We start from the raw sequence: 20,107 nt of genomic DNA on the forward strand, positions 1-20,107 counted from the left end.
AAACTGCCTTGGGGGGTCTCCAATTTGGTCGGTGTTGTCTGTCTGTTCAGCCTATGCCCCTCAGGGCAAGAACTTTGTCTTGTGTGATTCTTTGTACTCTGTCAGCATTAACAAGTACATTACAATAGATGTCATTTGTGTAGTAGTGGTTACTCCAAAGAAAGTGACCTGAAGAGAAATAGAAAACAGTGCACCATATATAGTCCCATACATCTACTATGGAAACTAGGTAATTTCATAAATCTTTATGGGTGGTAGTTCTTCTTGGCGTTTTGGCTAAGATTAAGTGTGGCATCAGCTTCGTGTCTGATGCATCTTCCACCAACGTGGGATGAACTTAATGATCTAGTACATCATCCCCCAGTTCCTATTTACAAGTTGTATGGAGCTTTCAGACTAGTGAATTTCTTCCCTGCATCTTTCAAATATATAACTAGTTATTTATAGTGTAATCTGCCCTGTATCTCCCCTCAGTTATGCTAATATTTAGCGGAACTGCAAATGTGTTCTATCTGGAAACCCATCATTTCATACAGGAAAACAATTTTCCAATACCTCTTATGCAAGTTTAATCTTTTACTGTTATCAAAGTGGACACCTTCTGTCACAGAATAGCATAACAGAAAGACATGGGGCCAAATTGCCTGTTCAGTTACACCTTTATCACCTGCTTGGAGTCAGTGGGGTTACACAGATGTAACTGGAAGTGGTGTATGGCCCTTTATTGCTTATATTTGCCATAGGAAAATGCAGTATTCCATCCCACAAACCTCTGAGTAGTAGCTTGTGTTTTGTTCTCATGGACACAACTGTCATTTGACTGAAATGATAAAGGCAAGGAAAATATGTTTAAAGTATCCAGAAATAAATTTATGCCCTCAGTATTGTAAATGATTAGGGGGCTGGAGCACAAGACTTATGAGGAGAGGCTAAGGGAACTAGGCTTGTTTAGTCTGCAAAAGAGAAGAATGAGGGGTGATTTGATAACAGCCTGTAACTACCTGAAAGGGGGTTCCAGGGAGGATGGAGCTAGGCTGTTCTGAATGGTAGTAGGTGACAGACCAAGGAGCAATGGTCTCAAGTTGCAGTGGGGGAGTTCTAGATTGGATATTAGGAAAAAGCTTTTTCACTAGGAGGGTGGGGAAGCACTGGAATGGGTTACCTAGAGGGGTGGTGGAATCTCCATCTTTATAGGTTTTAAAGCTGCTTCTTGACAAAGCCCTGGCTGGGATGATTTAGCTGAGGTTACTCCTGCTTTGAGCACGGGGTTGGACTAGATGACCTCCTGATTGTCCCTTCCAACTCTAATATTCTATGATTCTAAATGTGGCTGATTCAGGAGTTCTATGGAGAGAATTTGACTTTTGCAACATGCAAATCTATTGTACAATTACCTTGATTTTAGATTCCAAATCAATAGCTCAGAGGAGGTTTTTAGGCAATTTGCTCCTAGATATTGGATAGGGCATTGAGCTGAATACCTAATTATCAACATGTTTTACTTCTGATTTTGCTGTATCTGTTTTTATTATTTTCTTCAATTTGAATGTCCTTTTGATTTCAGTTGAATTATACCAGCAGAGAAGGGTCATTGCAAATACTTCTCTTCTGGTCATCCTAAAAAACTCATTCCCATCCAGGAGCAAATTAAAAATCTCTTTTGCACATATGTGTGTACCACTCTCCTACTTTCCCTAACTTCCAGACACAATGAATTTTCCATCTGTTTAGTTCTGACAGAAAACAAAATTAAAATGCATGGAAAACATCGCAGGGAAAAGTCATATCATGTCACTCACATCTAACGATAATGTAATTCCGCCCCTGCTCATCATGATTCAATGGAAAAGAATAAAATCCAATACATATGTAGCAGTGCTTTTGCTTACTTAATGTGGTACAGCATTATGTGTGGCCTTGAACTTTAAAACAGCACTTGCCCTATTTACAGGCTCTCACTGTTATTCAGTGACATTCACCCTGAAGGGTAGGATATCCACTGCAAGACAGGTGGATTTCTAAGCCTCTAGAACTATAAGGGTTGTGAAAGTGTCCTTTGTTTGTATTTGGTATCAGTTTACTATGCATTTCCTTGGGTACATCTTCACTGATGGCGGCAAATTCACCCCTGTCAGATCAATCTATCCAGATCGATTGAGCGGTCAGTGAAGAGCTGTTCAATTGATCCGGAAGTCGACTTGTTAAAACCACCCTTGAGTAGCACAGCGCAGCGAAGACACTACACACAATGGAAGTTAAGAAGTCAACAGGAGTTACGCACGCTACTCTGCGTAGCTTGCATAACTCCCGTTGACTGCCACTGAATTTTAAGGTAAGTGTAGACCAGGCCATTGATGTTCCTGTGCAATTTAGAGTTAACCCTTCAGAAACTATAGAGACCCATACACATCCTGTTAAGAACTCATTTGACTGGCAGCCTGGAAATTGCCAGTATTTTAAAGATTAGTAATAATCCTCCTATGGTCGCATGGAGTTGCTCCCCACACTCTTACTAACTATGCAGTCCCAATTCTTCAACCCAAGTACATTTACTAAATTAGGTCGTTTTACACCTGCAAGTATAAATCAGGTCACTGCTAATTTATTTATAAACTGACAGGGAGGGAAGCTTGACATTTTGGTCTCAGCTTTCTGATTATGCCATTTTACTAGGCTAGATCTACATCTTATCACTATAACCCTTCATTTTCCCTCACCCATTTCCCACCTCATTTATGAAGGCTTATTTTCCATAGATATTTACTTTTTTTTTTTTTTTGCTTAACCTATGAACTTCAGAATTCATTTGGTATTTTTGCACTGTCCAGCTTCTTTCAGTCTTCTTTTAATTTTAATAGGGGAAAGTTTAAGGCTACTGCATTTGGATTTGTTAGATACTTCATTAGTAGATGCCGTTCAGTGGTTCGCTACAGGGAATTTGTATTCCCGTTATTCATTAATAATGCCCCTTGTATGTAAGACTGGCATTAACTTCATACTCTTGAAGCCCAAGTATATTAATATATATTTTTTCATACCCAGCAGATTCCAGCTCCTCAAAGGTGACTAAGAAGCATTTTGTAATTTGTTGTATTTCAAAATAATACAGCTATAACTAAAGCTGATGCATGAATGTTAACATCTACATTTTGAACATTTATGACATGACCTTGTAGAATTTCTGTCTGTGACCAACCAAACATTGCAGCAATAGCCTTGGTTTATCATACTTTTGGGTACTTACAGTAGTCTTCGTAGTACAAGAATTATTGTCAATCCACACCCACTGCTCCCTGAAAACCCACCCCACATTATGGGCTAAATCCTGTGGTCCATTAACCTCAATGGAAGTTTGTTTTACCCAGGACCTGCTGAAAATTGGGGGCTCAATTGTACTTAACAAATACTATCCTTCACTGGGGGTGATTTGGCTCCACATGGAGAAGAATACAGTCCCTCTGAATGTCCTGAGTCCAGAGGAACGACTCCTGCTGCCACACTCCCCAACTTATCCTCATCCAACCCATAGCCCTGCCTTGAGCAGCATTGATGGCTGGCAGAAAAGGAACGCTCTGCCATGACCCATCTCTTTCCCACCAGCTATGGGAACACAGCAATGCAATTGTGCCCAACTGCTGTGCAGGACCAGGAGAGGTGAAGAAAGCTACTTGTTCCCTCCATCTGCTGCACATGCATGGAGCAATTGGACCCAATCTGACCCAAACCAAAGTCATCATTATTTGGCCCTGTTAGATGATGTAGATCAGCCCTTGGTATCCTATATTTACTTAGCTTCAATTGTGATGCAGTAACTGGAAATGTTTAAATATTTCAAATGGCTGGTATATTATTTTTTTTGATGCTACAGCTAATCCCTTGTAAACTGTTGTGATTCCACATTTATGGGCATCAAGACCTTCTGTGATAAGTACTTAATTATATACTCAGGAACATGATTCACTCATATGGTTTAGGGATAAAACACTTAATTCACCTAATTTTCTTCCAAGTCATTCCCTGAACATGAAAGATTACAATTTTAATAGTGTTTAATGATGATTCTCTCTTTTGCCTTTTCTTTTCTTGCCTCTCTTTTTATGGTTTTTAAAAAATTAAATGTGTAATAGACATTCAGCTTTTAATTTGGCAATTTGAGATGTCTGTTTAAGTGAGAAAAATATTTGATTTTATCGTTGGAAAATGTTCTGTAGCAGAGAGAGTTCAGTGTCTTCTTTATAGCTAGATTGGACAATGAAAGGCGCATTAGTTGATTTTGGTCATCTTCTAACTAGAAGTTGGAAAATATTCTCCTCTTAGCTTTGCTCTGACCCTGAACCAAAATTACAGAGACAGGTTTAGATCCAAGGATTCTGATCAGACACACTCCCTGCAAGAAATTCAAAGACTGTGAATTAGAGTTTCTAGGTTTAGTCCATTTTATAATAACAATATCACCAACATCAGGAAAAACAGGAGTATGTATTCTGCCTGTATTCATTTGCCAGGAGGCCATCTGAAACCTAAAATTAGTCTTTAGTCTTTTCTCCCCTCCCATTCCCCCCACCAGCACAGTGCTATTGCTTTGCAGCTATACTGCAGATACAGTAGCATATTTTCCTGTGTGGGTCCCTTAAGCACACACTTAACTTGAAGTAGTAGAAGTCAATGGAACTACTCTCATACGTCAAATTAGCAAGTGCACAAGTTGCTGAATTGTGGCCAGGTGCTTTCACTGATAAAAGAAGTCCAACAAGAATCGAAGGAGGTGGATAAATATTAGCCTCATTTTACAGATTGGTACACATTGGACACACAGACAGATTAAAGGCAAATTTTTCCAATTGGATGCCTTAAAATTAGGTATTTAAATCTGTATTTAGATACTTAATAAAAAGCACAGGGAGCTCTCATTGACTTCCATGAACTTAGAAACAAAGACATCGCCAAACAAATGATCCAGCTGTCCAGTGTCTCAAGCAGTGGCTAGTACCACTGGGTTCAGAGGAAGGTTCATGTGACTTACCCAGACAAGAAGTTTTGTCCCTATCTCCCTTCAGGTAGTGTTTGGCTTCTGCCCTGAAGCATAAAGGTTTCTACCTCTTGTAAATTTATCCAGTTACATAAAACTCTGGGTATTCTCATTTTTTACATAAATAATTAATCCTTCCTGGATTCCTCTTAAGCTCTTGGCTTCAATGATATCTTGTGTCAGGGAGTCCCACAGGTTAATGATGTGTTTGTTAAAAATAAAATTCCTTTCATAATTATTAATTGTGTTGCCATTTAATTTTGTTGTACATCCCAGTTCACTTTCTCCATTTACCATTCACAACTTTACAAAATGCTTTCATTTCCTTTCATTAGTCTCCTGTCGAAACTAAACAATCCAAATCATTTAAATATCTCTTCTCATTTTGGTCACTTGTCTCTGAATTCCCTCTATTTCTGCAGTACTATTTTTATTTAAATGAAGTGACAAGAACTGAACACTGCTTAAGGTGAAGATTTGGCACATTTTCAGGCTTGTTTACGATCTCTTCCTCTCTACATCCTTATCTTTTGTTTGCTTTTCTTTTAACCTCTGCTGTGTATTAAGCAGATGTCTTCATTGATCTGTCTGCAATGATTCTCAAGTCTTTTTCCTGAACGGTTAAAGTTAGTTTAGAACCCAGCAATGTTTGAGTACTTCACAATGCGTAAGTTCTTTCCCAAGTGTGATACCTTACATTTGTCAGCAACATGTCCATTGAACCTGAATCCTGCCCCTGACTTTTCCTCTGATTTGAGTCCAAATCTAAACCTAATCTAGATCTATTCAGTCAGTCTATGGTATCCTTTAAGTGTTATGCATCTGCTTAGCAGAATAAAATATAAATAGTTATATATCTCCGCACACAAATAAGAAGCAGCACAATTTTGGCAACTGTTTAACCTATCAGGACAGCACTGCAGTTGTCACTGGCTTCTCTAGTTTCCTCTTTACATGGATTAGAACTCAAAATTCTCACTATGCAAACTCTCAAGACGTGTTTCCAAAATGTGTGATCCTTATCAGAACTGATCTTCACATTGATTTTCTGTTATTCCTGGTGAAATGTATGTTTCAAAATATTTACCATTCCAGAAGCCAAATAATTCATGATTTTGCTAATTATACCTTACTTTGAGTTTCAGGGGAGCCTTTCTTGCCATGTGTAGAATGGAAAACTGCAAAAAATATTAAGTGAACTTTACAGGGTGTTCTTTGTAATTTTTTTAAATGGTTTTGCCCAAGGTTTTTAAAATTACTATTAATACTTCAGAGTCATATTTAGGTTTTGTGTAGCACCACCATCCTTCCTTACTTTTGCTTTCCCTCTGCTATCTATTTGGCAGTGCTGTCAGTCATGATGTGGCTGGCAATTCACACATGTATGCTGAAAGCTCTTTGTGACAAAATAGATAAACAAACAAGATAAACACCTCTGAATCTAACTCACTGGTCTTCTTTCAAATGTGAAAAGAAGAAAAATCAGTACAGCAGAGACCGCTCTTACCCAAACACTCTGCTGTAATGATTTTTCTTCTTTTTCTTTTTCATATAAACACTTTTGAAAAAGGATGTGTGAGAGCAAGCCAGAGGTGAATTCTTGGGTTTCAGTGGGGCTCAATTATACTTGGGGCAGCCCCAGTCCTGTGCTGCGTGGATGTCAAAAGAACCCTTGATACAAATAGAGCAGCTGCAGTGGTGGAATGCCGTGCCTGTCCTGCCTCTGTCATGTCTCCTCCCCAGCCTCAATCCACCCCCTCTACCTAAATGAATTTTCCTGCAGCCAAGGGAGCCCTCGGCTGCCCCTTGGCAGCTTTTCTCCTGTTATGTCTTAGCAGGGCAGAATAAGCTCATCAAGCTCAGAATTTCCATACTGTGGGCAAAATTGCAGGGGAATGGATTAAAGGAAATGAGATGGTGATGAGATATAAAAGACAAGAGAAGTTTGCATCATCAAATGGCAATAATCAGTTATCTTCATAAATTCCATTTCCCCTATTACCCAGATATGCAGCATTTGCACAATTGAAATACCCTATTGTGGAGGGACACCACTGAAATCAAAGTTAGATTTCTTTCTAAAAGGTGTTCTCTAGCTCAGTCAGAAGTTTTTTGGCAAGATGCGGGAATTACAGGGTGAAATTTTATGCAGGAGGCCAGACTAGGTGATCACAATGTTCCCCTCTAGTTTTAAAAATCTATTAAATCACTGCAATACAGGGCTTAATTTGATAAACCAGCCATGTTTAATCATTGACGTAACACAAAATTTTCCCCTCATATTGTTGTCTCTTGGATTCTTATTTCTTATCGTCTTAATGTGAAACTGACTTCTAATTTGCATCTATTATAAAGGATTTCCCCACTTCCAGTAGTGTTTAATCAAAGAGAGGGCAATCAGCAGATGGCTGGCATAAAATTTCACTCCCCACTTTGGTTATGACATCTCTTAGAAAGAATGTTTCATTACCATGCAAATGATTCATTGTCATATAGGATAACATATGGCACACAATATTATATTCCCAAGGATTTAAACCGCAAGTACATTTCATAGCAAGACAGCAATCATAAGAACGTAGCCCTCTGATGGGAACAACTTTTACTTACTACAGCCAAGCACATGCTAGGCACCCTTGATCTGGAGGTGGTGACTATTTCTGCATCCCATTGTCAATCCCTGGAGCCAGGAAGTCCCTGACTTCCGAGGGTCTTTTTAAAAAAATACATCTCTTTTGCACCTGCTCCCAAATGATCCATCAGAAATGTCCTGCCACCTTTCAGGCAGTGTGTCTGACGGAGTGGCATGACACATGAAATGGGTGCTGTTCTAGTTCTGTGAGTATGTCTGCAGAAGTGAGTTATTCACTTGATATTTGAAATGGCAAGGGCTGACTACAGAGTCAATTAAAAGTTCTGCCCCAAACTGTGAAGTTTTGGAGGTTCCTAAGATAGTACCAGAAACTCAGCATCTCTAGGAACCTTCCTGACTATTCAAGTGAATTCTTCCAGCAGAGTCAGTTGAATCCAATTTAGCAAGGCACTGATGCATGTGCTTGAATGGCTTCACTAGGACTTATGACCTTATTTAAAGTGAAGCATGTGTGTAAATGCTTTGCTGAATAGAGTGGATTTAAGAACATTCTAAAAACTAAGCACATGCCTAAGTGCTTTGCTTAAAGGGGGCCAAAATGTCATCAAAGTTTGTCATTTTCCATGTACTGTAGGGAGACCGACAGGTCTATAGCATCTGTATAAATGAGCTCTGGGAAGTGAGAAGGAAATTTAGGGAGAGCATCAATGTCCATGGAGTTTCCTGGTCTCTTGAATCAGGATCTCTCTCCCTTCCAGATGATCTAATTGGAATGAAGAACAAGGCACCTCATTGTAACACATGGAAGCAAATTTACCATGACATTAAATTTACCAGCTCATCAACCAACCTATGTCTAATGAAAAATAAGATCTTTGAACAGAATTTAGTGGGCACCAATCATGTTACAGGTGGAAACTTTCATAGAATCTGCAACTTGCTGTAAGTGAAATTTCCCCTTCTGCAATGTTGCCAAAAGACACTTCCCATCTGGACAGCTATATGAACCCAAATCACAAACACCCTTAATTACACAATCCTCCCTTCACTAAACTCTGGCATCTTGAGGAGAATGATTTTGTCTCTTCTTACCTGGATGAGCTATGTTATCACAGACTTTACACAAGAAGGGACCCAAGCTACCCTCAGTCATGGGGTGGAAAACAGAATTTAGGACTACATGTTCCATGCTGTCTCACCGGAGGCAGTCTGTACCCATTTTCCCACTTGTGGAATGCTCCAAGACAATTTTACTCCATAAGCATCCTCCAAAAACATTCTATTTTTCACCTGACACTCCTCCCCTGCCTCTTTCTGCACTTCAGCAGCACACTATCTTACTCCCCTCTTCTCTTGCCCTTCTCTGCTTCCTCTCTCCCATTTTTCTAGTCACCAACCTCTTCCATTCACACTTCCTCTCCTTCACAGAGGTTGTGCTGTTTCCATTGTGAAACAGAAAGAAAAACAGAGACTCCACCAATCCCACCATGTGAGATCAATAGAAGAAACACAGAAAAAATCAGAAATGACTACATTTAAGACTAGAATGCATGTCTATTAGGGATAGGCTGTGTGATGGGTAAGTGCATTTCTATGTTGTGCTACATTTATTTCAATGTACTTTGTTTCATGGAGTTGCCCTGCTGGATCTGGATAGATGGGGAGAGAGAAAGAGAGAGCCATAATAAGCATTTAATTACTGGTGGCAACAGTGACCAGCAAAATACAGGCAGCCACCAGCTTTAGAAATAAGTGAAGAATTGGTAGCATCAGGGGAGTATCTGAATAGTAGTAGACTCAATCCAGTAAAGATTTACACATATGTCTAACAGTATATACTGTGATTAGTGCTGTTAGAGTCAATGGTACTATTTCATAGTGCATAAAGTTAACTATGTGCTTAAATCTTTCCAGGATCAGGGCCTTGATCAGCAACCTATTACAGTAGGCATATCAAATAACAGGATGTAATAGAAAAAAAAAAGCCTAAATGGCATGTCAGAATATATAGTATAACGGTCCATCTCAGAGAAAAGTGCTAAGAATCTACTAATATCTATGTTTCAAGACACTCTGATAAACACAAACAGAAATCTAAATACGGGGGTAAAGGGTGACATTTCTTGCAAACATACATAACAGTGACCAAATGACATGCTTGATCTAGCAGCCTTTTCTGTGCTCTTCTGCTTTGTCACATTTTTTATGAACAAATATGAAGGAATGTTTAGTGGAACAATGTGTATTTCATGGTGAAAAAAAACTTTTTATTTTGTTTTCAGTGATAAAATGTTCCCAGCCTTTGGTTTTGGAGCCAGGATACCACCGGAATATAAAGTAGGTGTACAGGTGAATCTTTCTAATTTCCTTGGTTTATGTGGCACAATGTATTGCTATTGGTGAGATGGTTTATCTTTGGGGAAAATAGTTCCCTCAGCTTCTTTCATTCTGATGGCTTTCTGCTCAAGATATTACCTCGTTATGTATACTATTCTAAGAGTCAGTCCAAAATTTATGGTATTACATCAAAAATAATTTAATGGCATTCACGACCGTCCTTTTATGAGGCTGATATGAGGATGACTGTGCCTTATCTTTCAAGGTTCAGATTAGGTTTTGAAAAATATTTTAGAGCAAATTTTGGAACCATCAAAAACCTGTTAAGTGTGATATTATAGAACCAACATTTGGAAGATTCACTTTAACACTTGGGCTAGTGCTGATGCTTTGAGATTATTTGAGTAAGCTGTCACTGTTCCTGAAAATAATGGTTTTAGTGATGCTCTAAATTGTGACAGTTTTGTGTGTCTAAGTGACTGTCATCAGTGCAAGGAATGGAATGCAAGAAAATATCCATGCTAGAAAGAAATGGTACACATAAAAAAGTGGGATTAGATTGATTCTGAGGCTAGAAGAGATGAACATAAGAAAATAAAATCTGGAGGGGAGATAGTAGACTCAGAGAGATACCTGGAAAACAGTGAGGCCTGAGAACAGAAAGACAGGAGTCCAAATTCTGTGTTGCATGTGTAAAGTGGTGTGGAGAGTAACCAAAGCGATGTTCCTGAGCAGATAAGGAACACAAAGCTACCCAATGATTCTGCACGGGTTTAAATCAGGTGCCATCTGAGAAGCAGGACTAGATGATCATTATGGTCCCTTCAGACCTTAATGTCTATGAGCTCTGTACTTCTGAAAGTGCAAAATTTACTCAGCATCACAATGCCTTCTACTTTGGGTTGCCTGCCCCCTTCAGACGTGCAAAGGCAGTAACATTGTGTGGGGAGCACTGGCAAAGTAAAAGGGCTAGGTATAGATGTGGATTTTGTGTTACATATGTTACATTATACCACACAAACCCAATATGTTAAGCAAAATATAATAGGGTATCCTCATGTCCAATGACACTGGTGTCCTGCAAGAGCACAACACTTACTCATAGCAGGCTTTGTATGTATGTGTGTGTATGTGTCCTGAGCGGCAATGTTTTTACTTCAAGTCCACAACTTTCCTAATATCATTTGCCCAGCAAGGTTTTCAATAGGATTGAATCCCCATAGCCTGAAAAACTTTAAAGAGAGAAAATGGACTGCACACAACAACAGATAACTGCAGTGCCCTGTAACTGAACAGTAACCTGGGAGTTACTGCTTTCCAGAAAAGAAACAGCCTACTCAGGTTATGTGAGGTGTTATGTGATAAACGGAATATGAAAAATTACTATCCCATTATGTTAAGGATAATGATTCGGAAGATAATTGTATAGAATGGCTCCCCCTACCGTGAGCATTAGTGATGCACATCAGACAGGTGTGAAATTTGCACATCTGTACCCCTGGTTTATAGTTCATATATCCATTTCTAACAGAATCCAAGATGCGTAGCTGCGTTGATTAGGTGGGACAATATATGCATCACTGCAATTCGCTTTGTGGGGCAAGGACAGTTGGTCTTCATGCCTGTCAGCAATACCTCACTGAAAATTACTGTATTACACAATACTAGCCATCCTGAGCAAAGGCACTTAACTGGAGCGTGCAGCAAGTGTTTGTCCCATATCCCTGTGATATATCTATCACTGCACAGGTGAACCAGCAACCTCTTCAGCTTCAGTGAAGCTCCTTCCATGGCTTGCCATCAGATTTCTCCTTTCCCTTACTCAGTGCATGCATGTGCGCATTCCCCTGCCCTGTCTCCCACCCGCCCCCGCTCCTCCATGCATCTTCACGAGGAGGAAAAGTGTGTTCTTAACTCATGTTAGCTAATGTGGTAACAAGCATGAGGTAAAACCCTAGTGAAGTACAAGTGGTTTGTAGTTTTCACATGTGTTAGCAAGTTGAAGTAAAAAACTAGGGTTTACCTTGATCTCTAGCTTGAGTGAAAACTGCAAACCACCTAGTCTTCACCAGGATTTTACCTCATGCTCCACTCCACGTTAGCTAATGTGAGTTAAGAGCACACCTAGTGAAGACAAGGTTTATTCTCAGCATATTATGACAACCCCATTTGCTTGTACCGCACGCAGACAGAGGGAGGAAAAATTGTGACAACGCCATTAAGACTCAATTGTAGAGCACAAACCAAAGGCCTGATTCACTGTCCACTGAAGTCACCAAGAGTACTTCTATTGACTTCCATGAGCACGAGATCAGGCCCAAAGGGTGCTGTGGATTGGCAAACAGCAAAATGCGTCACAGGAGGCATTCTTATCTGAGAGGCTACTTAGAGGAATATGTTACTCGGCTGGCTGCTGACAAGAAATCTGATGGTGATAGTACATTATAATTGGCAGCATGAGATTCTGCTCCTTTTCCAACAGAAATAATTAGCCTACAGGTTGTGACGGTGGTGCCAGTCTGAACAGCACATTGGTAACATCTTACTTCGGTTAGACCTCAGTAACAGATTACCTGACTCTCAAAGGTGTCATAGGTGCTACATGAAAGGCAGAAACGCCATCATGGAGTGATTTCAGGAGACCTTGGGAGGCTGATATTCCTACAGTCAGCCACCAATGACTTATCTCTTAGATAGGCAAAACTGTTGTTTGCATGCTCCTTTTGAAAATTTTACAAGCAAGCACTCTTAGTAAAGTTGGGGACTTGCACTGAACGTCGCAGCTCAGGGCCCACAGGAAGTCTCAAATGCAGTAGCAAGAGCTGCCCTTGTGGTGGTAACTGTGAGACAACACAACTTCCATGAGGTCCAAATAGGAGCCAGCTAATCATTGTGTGGTTACAAGGTGAGATAGAGCCAGAGCAATGTAGCTTTTAAAGCAGTGGGCAAAGTATGCCACTACATGTAACTTGGCCATAAACTAGAAAAACTCTGGGTCAGTGTCTCATGAGTATACTACATCATTTTAATTTTCAGAAGAATTTATATAGTCCTAAGTACTGGACAGTTCTTTTTCAATATCTATTGGGCTTCTGTTAATAGTTAGGGGTCAAAGTAGGAAGGCAGTAGTCTATTGCTGGCTTCAATATATTCCAGCCTATTCACTGCCTCCTAATCTCCTTCTATTTGCTGCAGTAAGTGCAATGCCCAACATGCTAGCTATTACTCTTTACCGGCAAAATGCATCTTCCACTTCCAGACCTGAAGAAGGATTCTGTATGAGCTCGAAAGCTTGTCTCTTTCACCAACAGAAGTTGGTCAAATAAAGATATCACCTTACCCATCTTGCCTCTCTTCCACTTTAGATTGACAGTGTAGAGCAATGGCGATGTGCATCTCCACTGGCAGTTCAGAATCTTTTAGAGTGGGAGCTCTTTTAAATACATGTTTTTATGCACAGTTTCTATGGTATTTCCATTTTCTGAACACATCTGCTATGTCACCTTGACTGGTATTTTTCCATATTTCAGCTCCAAATTTCATACCCTTTAGCTGCTAGCAGGAAAAGAAGCAGTTTCTGTGCTGGAACAAGGAATCCTTGGAAGCAGAAACAGTGACAGGTGACACATACATGCTTCTTCATAAGCCTCCAGCAGTGTCATCTGATGGTTTGCCCTATGATAATTCTCCTCCAAGGACTGACAAACTCATCAATCTGCCTTCCAACCCAAGTGTGAGCTAGTCTTGTAACTCAGAGAACACAGTGATTGCTCAGACTTTGACTGTCAGACGCCCGCCTCTCTGAAGGTGACAATTCTATCAGACAGTTCTGAGATGTCAGACAATTCTGCTGTGTTACATGTAGATGAACCCCAAGACAGCAATGATCTTTATCAAGAGGAGCTAGATATTGCTGCCACAACTGAGCAAAAACAGCCAGATCCCTCAGAGACGGATGAAGCCTCATTCACCAGCCCAGGTGAGAACACACAAAACTTGGAGCACATCCAAGTTATGCCAAGGCAATATCCTCAACTGATTACCCATTTCTTGAATAGTGCTTAGATAGAGGAGTCATAAAAATGAACAGGGGATGGCAAAAAATATGGATTCAGAGGATGATGAGGAAAACCACAATGAGGAGAAGGGGAAAACTGACCATACTTGTCTGTTAGAAGACAAGACACAGAGCAGGGTTTCAAACCACACACCACCACAAAAGACATTGTTAAGGTAGAAAAGGAGCAGTTAAAATTGTCAACTCCCTGAAGAGAGAATTGCCAAAAGTTAGAGCACTTATTTAAAAAATAAATGAAGCCAGATTCCTGAATAACCATCTGTAAGGAGCAGCACACAGAATGCTAAGATTAGTTTTTTCAAAATTCTCCATTACTCCTGAAAGAGACGCTAACTTCTCTAATGAAACATCCCAATGGCGTATGTTGTGAAGACGGTTGGAGAAAACTTCACTGCAGTCACAGGACCAAAAAATATTCAGGATTCTGCAGCTTTATGTTATGGCAAGCATGACCCTGACCATACTTCTCCTGTTAGTAGCCAGCCATCACCTTGAAAAATGTGTACACCTACAGTTTTTTCACCCTTTTAGAAGCTTGGACAAAACATGACCAAAACTAAAAATAATGCCTAGTAAACTGGAATGTGGCAAACGAAGGAGGAAGTGAAGATCCTACCATCACGGGTCTGAATTCCTTTATTATCTGATTGCTGGCTATGGAAAGTGTGCAAGATGCTCTTTAGTAAATTCTAAAAAAAAATTTAAAAATTGACAAACTTTGCCAAGCAGAAATGCTCTTAGCCAGAGTTGCATGCAGTGCAACTGCCGGACTATTATATTATTAAACATACTGGAAGTAATAGCTTTTGACTGATGATTCCTTGCATTTGACAGTGTCTTAAGAGTTTGCAAAACATGCACTTCTGGATCTGAAATTTCATTTGCAGTCTGTCACTGGCTTAATATTGTTCATTCATATATAAGTGTAAAACATTGTGCATCTCAGCATTTATGTTTATATGCACCCAGTACATTATTGTTCATGCATCCTTGACAAACTGTATTTGAATAAGTAATAAAGAATGTACCTAACCTTCACTGGATTTGTCAAATCATTTTGTCAGGAAATCCAAGTACTATCACTACTGGTGTTTCTGGAAAATAGTGAAATAATCAAAGTACTGTATTTCTAGTGCAGAATTTGTGCAAGGTGCTGTCTGTAGTTGTCAGGCCAAGTTGTACACAAGTAATTGCTTGTCATGTATTCATTTATATGGTATTGCTCTGGACTGTGTGTTGGCACAGCAGTCACATCTAGTCACATCTAGTGTAAACTTAGTGTAAACTTAGTTACTGTTTTGCACAGTTTGCAGTGCTGAATGACTAACCCAATGGCTTGAGAAAGAAAATAGTTGGCAAATCAATACTTTATGATCAGTCCCTACATACTCATCCTTTAAAAATAAGCCAAGGTCTTTTTAGTACTTTTGCAACAGTTCACATCTTTGAAACAACCCATTGGTGTATGGGCTAAGGAAATCCTCATTATGGCATAATGATTAGAGCTGGATAGGAATTATTCAATCAAAATTCTTTTCATCTGAAAACGTCAGTTTGTCAAAACTGAAACTGTTCACCAGAAAGGGTCAGTTTCGACTAATTTCCTGTTTCAAAAATGTTTTGAAAAAAGTTTCAAAATTGTTAAAATATATCAGATTGACATTTTCAAAAGGAAAAGCTCAATTTTGGGGAGTCAGAACAATTTTTCATTTTGAAATTTAAATTAATTTATAATTTTTTAAATGTTTTTAAAAATTTGAACATCAAAAACAAAAGAAAATGTTTTGAAAATATGAAAACAAAATGTTTTGATTGACCAGATCTGAAATTTTGGGGGGATTTTCAGTTCATAAAAATTTTCACAATTTTGACTTTTTGCCCTGTTTCAGGAAAATGTTTTGAAATCTGGAATTCTTGCAGGATGAAAACCGTTTCCCATCCAGTTCTAATAATGACATCACCTTGCAACAGTCATGGCTACAGAAATTAATTTCAATTATCCCATGCAGAGGCTCTTTGATATGCCACAATCCATGTAATATTTCTGCAGTGAATGTTAAACTGGCCATAATGCACGCATCTAGGAGAAATGGTCATGAGAGACACAGCATTCTTTCAGTAATGGACTCCACAACTATATTATAGGCAGTTCTCTTGCTGTGTGCAGTTGCATCTCATGGTGTGTATATGTAGCCAAGGACCGCTGAGCTTAATGACAATAATAAATGTATAATAAATCTGCCTCAGCAGAAGTATTTAAGACTTATTTCTGCATTTGCACATCCCCACACAGAATTATGCTGCAATGGACGTCCTTGTGTAATCTATTGTTACCTTTTAGCGCGATAAAATCCTGGAGGCTGTTATCTGATTTAGAAATAATCTGTTCCAGGTGGGGAAAGTTATTGGACAGCTGTTTTTGTTTTTTGTTTTTTTTAAATACTTGCATTTTCACTTTCAAATCAGCAGAATTAAGAGCTAGAATCATGGAATGGGAAAATGTTAATGTATAACCAGATTCTAACCAATTGTTCTTGCCAGGAGGCTCAGAGTGTTTATTTTGTGCAGTAACCTAAGAAACACAAGGCTAATGTTATGTAACCATCACTGGCGCTCTTATGAAGTTCTCTCTCTGGGAGTAGAATTTATTTTCCGGAGCAGAAAGCCTTACAGGTACTCATGTCTTAGAAACCTTTTATGCGTTGCCAGCAATTACTCAGTGACATCCATTGTGGATGTTCAGTGCAGGTGGAATGTAACAGTGTGTTGCTTCTGTGAGTGACTATCCTGTAGTTCCATATGGAACACGTACCATCTGGTGCATCAGTTTATGGATTTCAAAATCAGAATCAGGTTTGCTGAGACCTTTCAGCCAGACAACCCACTTCATGTTAAATTTTAAAAAGCCATCATCCTTATCCATTGCAGTGTGTTGAAAACAGGTATAGTTAGGGTCTGATACAAAGCCCACTGAAGTTGGTGGGAAAACTTCTATTGACTTGAATGAGCTTTAGATCAAGCTCCTGGTGTACAGCAGAAGGGTTTGCAACACACAGCAATCCTGCCCGATAAGAGTCCAAATTAAGATTTGCAATACTTGTCACCTGTATGGAAGTCCTTGCTAATTTGGTCCCTTTTGTGTCTTGGCCCCCCAGGAGATGCTTCTAAAGCTAGTGTCTGTTCTTATATACACACCCCCTTCTCTCCCAACTCAGTAGAGTTGGACCTATGGAAAATTAATGGCAGATATCGGCTGTGAAATCACAATAGCAATTTGTGTGATAAACCGTGATTATCCTGCCTTTCCTATAATACAATAAGATATGGTTCTGTATTACAGAGTATGGAATGTAAGTAGTCTGTAACTTTGCATCACATGAAAAACATGAATCAGTTCTTAGTGATATCAGTGCAGAACTATAGTACTTCTACCTACTATAAGATGGTAAACCCAGTGTGCCCCTATGTTGTTTCAGCACATATGTCATAATACTTCACCTGTCACATTTTTTGGTTGCTTGCTGTCATAAACAACTCTACGTTGACCACACCAGTTAGCCCTCATGTTAAATTACTCAAGACGTTTGCCTGGGGGGAGAGCCCACACAACATTTTGCCTTTCAGGCTTCTGTGAGAGGCAAATGCATCCCCTAGGGAGGCTCTTGATACATTACAAGGTAAGAAATATGGATAGTAAGGGATTGGCTATCGTGACCTGCATGGGATGTGCCATGTTCATTTTTCTCCTGGAGGATAGAAGTGACTTTGTCTGTACAAAATGCAAGCTAGTCTCCATACTGGAAGAGAAAGTTAAAGGACTAGAGACCCAAGTAATGACCCTCCGTTGCATCAGAAAAAATGAAGACTTCCTGGACAGAAGTCAGGATTTGGTACTTTGGGCATAGCATGCTGAAGAATTGCAGAGGACAGTGCAGGGAGGACTGAAGAACAAGGAAGAAAGTTGGCAGCATGTGTCCTCCAGAAGGAGAAGGAGGAGAACCAATATACCCCCAATGCAGATAGAGGTAAGCAACCACTTTCAGGCTCACTGCACAGGAACTACTGCTGAGAATACCTTGGAAGAGTCATCTGAGGGAAGGGATCAGAGGGAGACCCTGTCAACCCGAAGGCATGGAATGCATTGTCCTAGGGGTACCTCGACCACCGTTCCCGAGAGGAGGAGAAGGATGGGGGTGGTTGGGGACTCTGTCCTAAGTGAGACAGAGTCATCCATCTGCCATCCAGATCGGGAATCCCAAGAAGTTGTGCTGCTTGCCTGGAACTAGAATTCAGGATGTGACTGAGAATCTGCTGAGACTTATCAAGCCCTCGGACTGCTACCCCTTCCTGTTTATCCAGATGGGCACCAACAATACTGCCCTTCAGCGGATCACTGCACACTACGTGGCTCTGGGAAAAAGGATAAAAGAGTTTGGGGTGCGAGTGGTATGCTTGTCCACCCTTCCTACTGAAGGAAATGGCCCAGGTAGGGACCATCAAATCATGGAAGTAAATGCATGGCTATGCAGGTGGTGTCAGTGGGAGGGCTTTGGCTTCTTTGACAACGAGCTGATGTTCCAGGAAAGGGGATTACTGTGTTGAGATGGGCTCCATCAATCAAATACTGGGAAGAGCATCTTTGGACATCATCTGGCTAATCGAATAAAGAGATCTTTAAACTAGATCCTGTGGGAGTTGGTGACAAAAATCCGGACAATGTGCATCTAGGCTCAAATAACAAAGGCTCAAAGACAAGGGGAAGGGGCTAATTTCTGGAGAAGTGTTTAGAAATCACAACTGCATTAAAAAGGCAAAAAAGAAAAGCAACAGGGCAGTCTGCAAATGTCTTTGATGTCTGTATACAAATGCAAGGAGTATGGGGAACAAGCAGGATGAACTGGAAGTCAAGAAGAAAATTGATTTAAATGGCATCACAGAGACTTGTTGGGACAACTCCCATGTTTGGAGGATGAGGATTGAGGGATATAGCTTGTTCCAAAAGGATAGGTATGGGGAAAAAAGGAGGAGGTGTAGCATGGTACATCAAGAAGTCGTCCATTTTGGATCTGGTTTTGACCCACAGGTATGAATTAGTTGAAAACGTGAAGGTGGTCAGGAAGTGATCATGATTTGATAGAATTCAATATCCTATAGAAAGGTGGACAGGCGAACAGCAAAACAAGGATACTGGACTTCAAAAAAGGCAGATTTCAAATGACTCAGAGAAATAGTAGGCAAGGTCCCAGAAAAAGACCAATTAGGAAGAAAAGGAATAAGGGGACTGGCAATTCTTAAAAGATGTAATATTAGAGGCTCAACGTCAAGCTATTCCAATGCAGAGGAAAGATAAGAAGAGCCAGAGGAGACCAATGTGGCTGCACAAGGAGCTTTTTAGCTATCTAAAAACCAAAAGGGATATATACAAGAAATGGAAGGAGAAGCAGACATGGGAGTAGTGCAAGCATATAGGGACAAAATCAGGAAAGCCAAGACAAAAAATGAGTTACAGCTGGCAAGGAATGTTAGAGACAACAAGAAAGGGTTCTTCAAATATGTCAGACAAAAAACAAAGCTCAAGGATGGTCCGCTGCTTAATGGAGAAGGTGAGCTGGTTATAGAAGATGACAGGAAGGCAGAGCTGCTCAATGCCGACTGCTTAAGTCTTCTCACAAAAAATAACACGTGACCAGTCTACTAGCAAAGTTACCATAGACAATAAAGGGGAAGTGATGAAGACTGTGATAAGTAAAGAACATATCAGAGATCTTCTGACCAATTTGAATGAATTCAAATCAGCAGGGTCAGATGCTATTCACCCGAGGGTACTGAATGAATTAGCTGAAGAAATCTTGGAGCCTCTGGCAATAATATTTACAAACTAATGGATGACAGGAGAGGTCCCAGAAGACTGGAGTAGGGCTAATGTAGTGCCCATCTTAAAAAAGTGGAAAAAGGAGGAGCTGGGGGAGTCATATAGACGAGTCAACCGGATTCCGATACCCGGGAATCTACTAGAGCAATGTATAAAACATTCGATTTGCAAATACCTGGAGGATGAAGGTATTTGCAA

At 40.0% G+C, this 20,107-nt stretch overlaps 1 protein-coding gene across 2 annotated transcripts in view; it reads left to right on the plus strand.

Annotated features, from left to right (window-relative positions):
* Positions 1–20,107, plus strand: part of CPNE4 (copine 4) — a 323,296-nt gene that overhangs the window by 278,733 nt on the left and 24,456 nt on the right. The window contains exon 12 of one of the 2 annotated variants that reach the window (XM_067561613.1): positions 9,905–9,971. In XM_067561613.1, coding sequence (XP_067417714.1) covers positions 9,905–9,971 — 67 coding nt within the window. The remainder of the gene's footprint in view (positions 1–9,904; positions 9,972–20,107) is intronic. The other variant, XM_067561614.1, reaches the window with a different exon arrangement.

This window comes from Emydura macquarii, unplaced genomic scaffold (genome assembly GCF_026122565.2).
Source record: "Emydura macquarii macquarii isolate MOO-44397 ecotype Brisbane River unplaced genomic scaffold, CSIRO-AGI_Emac_v2 contig_2422, whole genome shotgun sequence".
Classification (NCBI taxonomy): domain Eukaryota; kingdom Metazoa; phylum Chordata; order Testudines; family Chelidae; genus Emydura; species Emydura macquarii.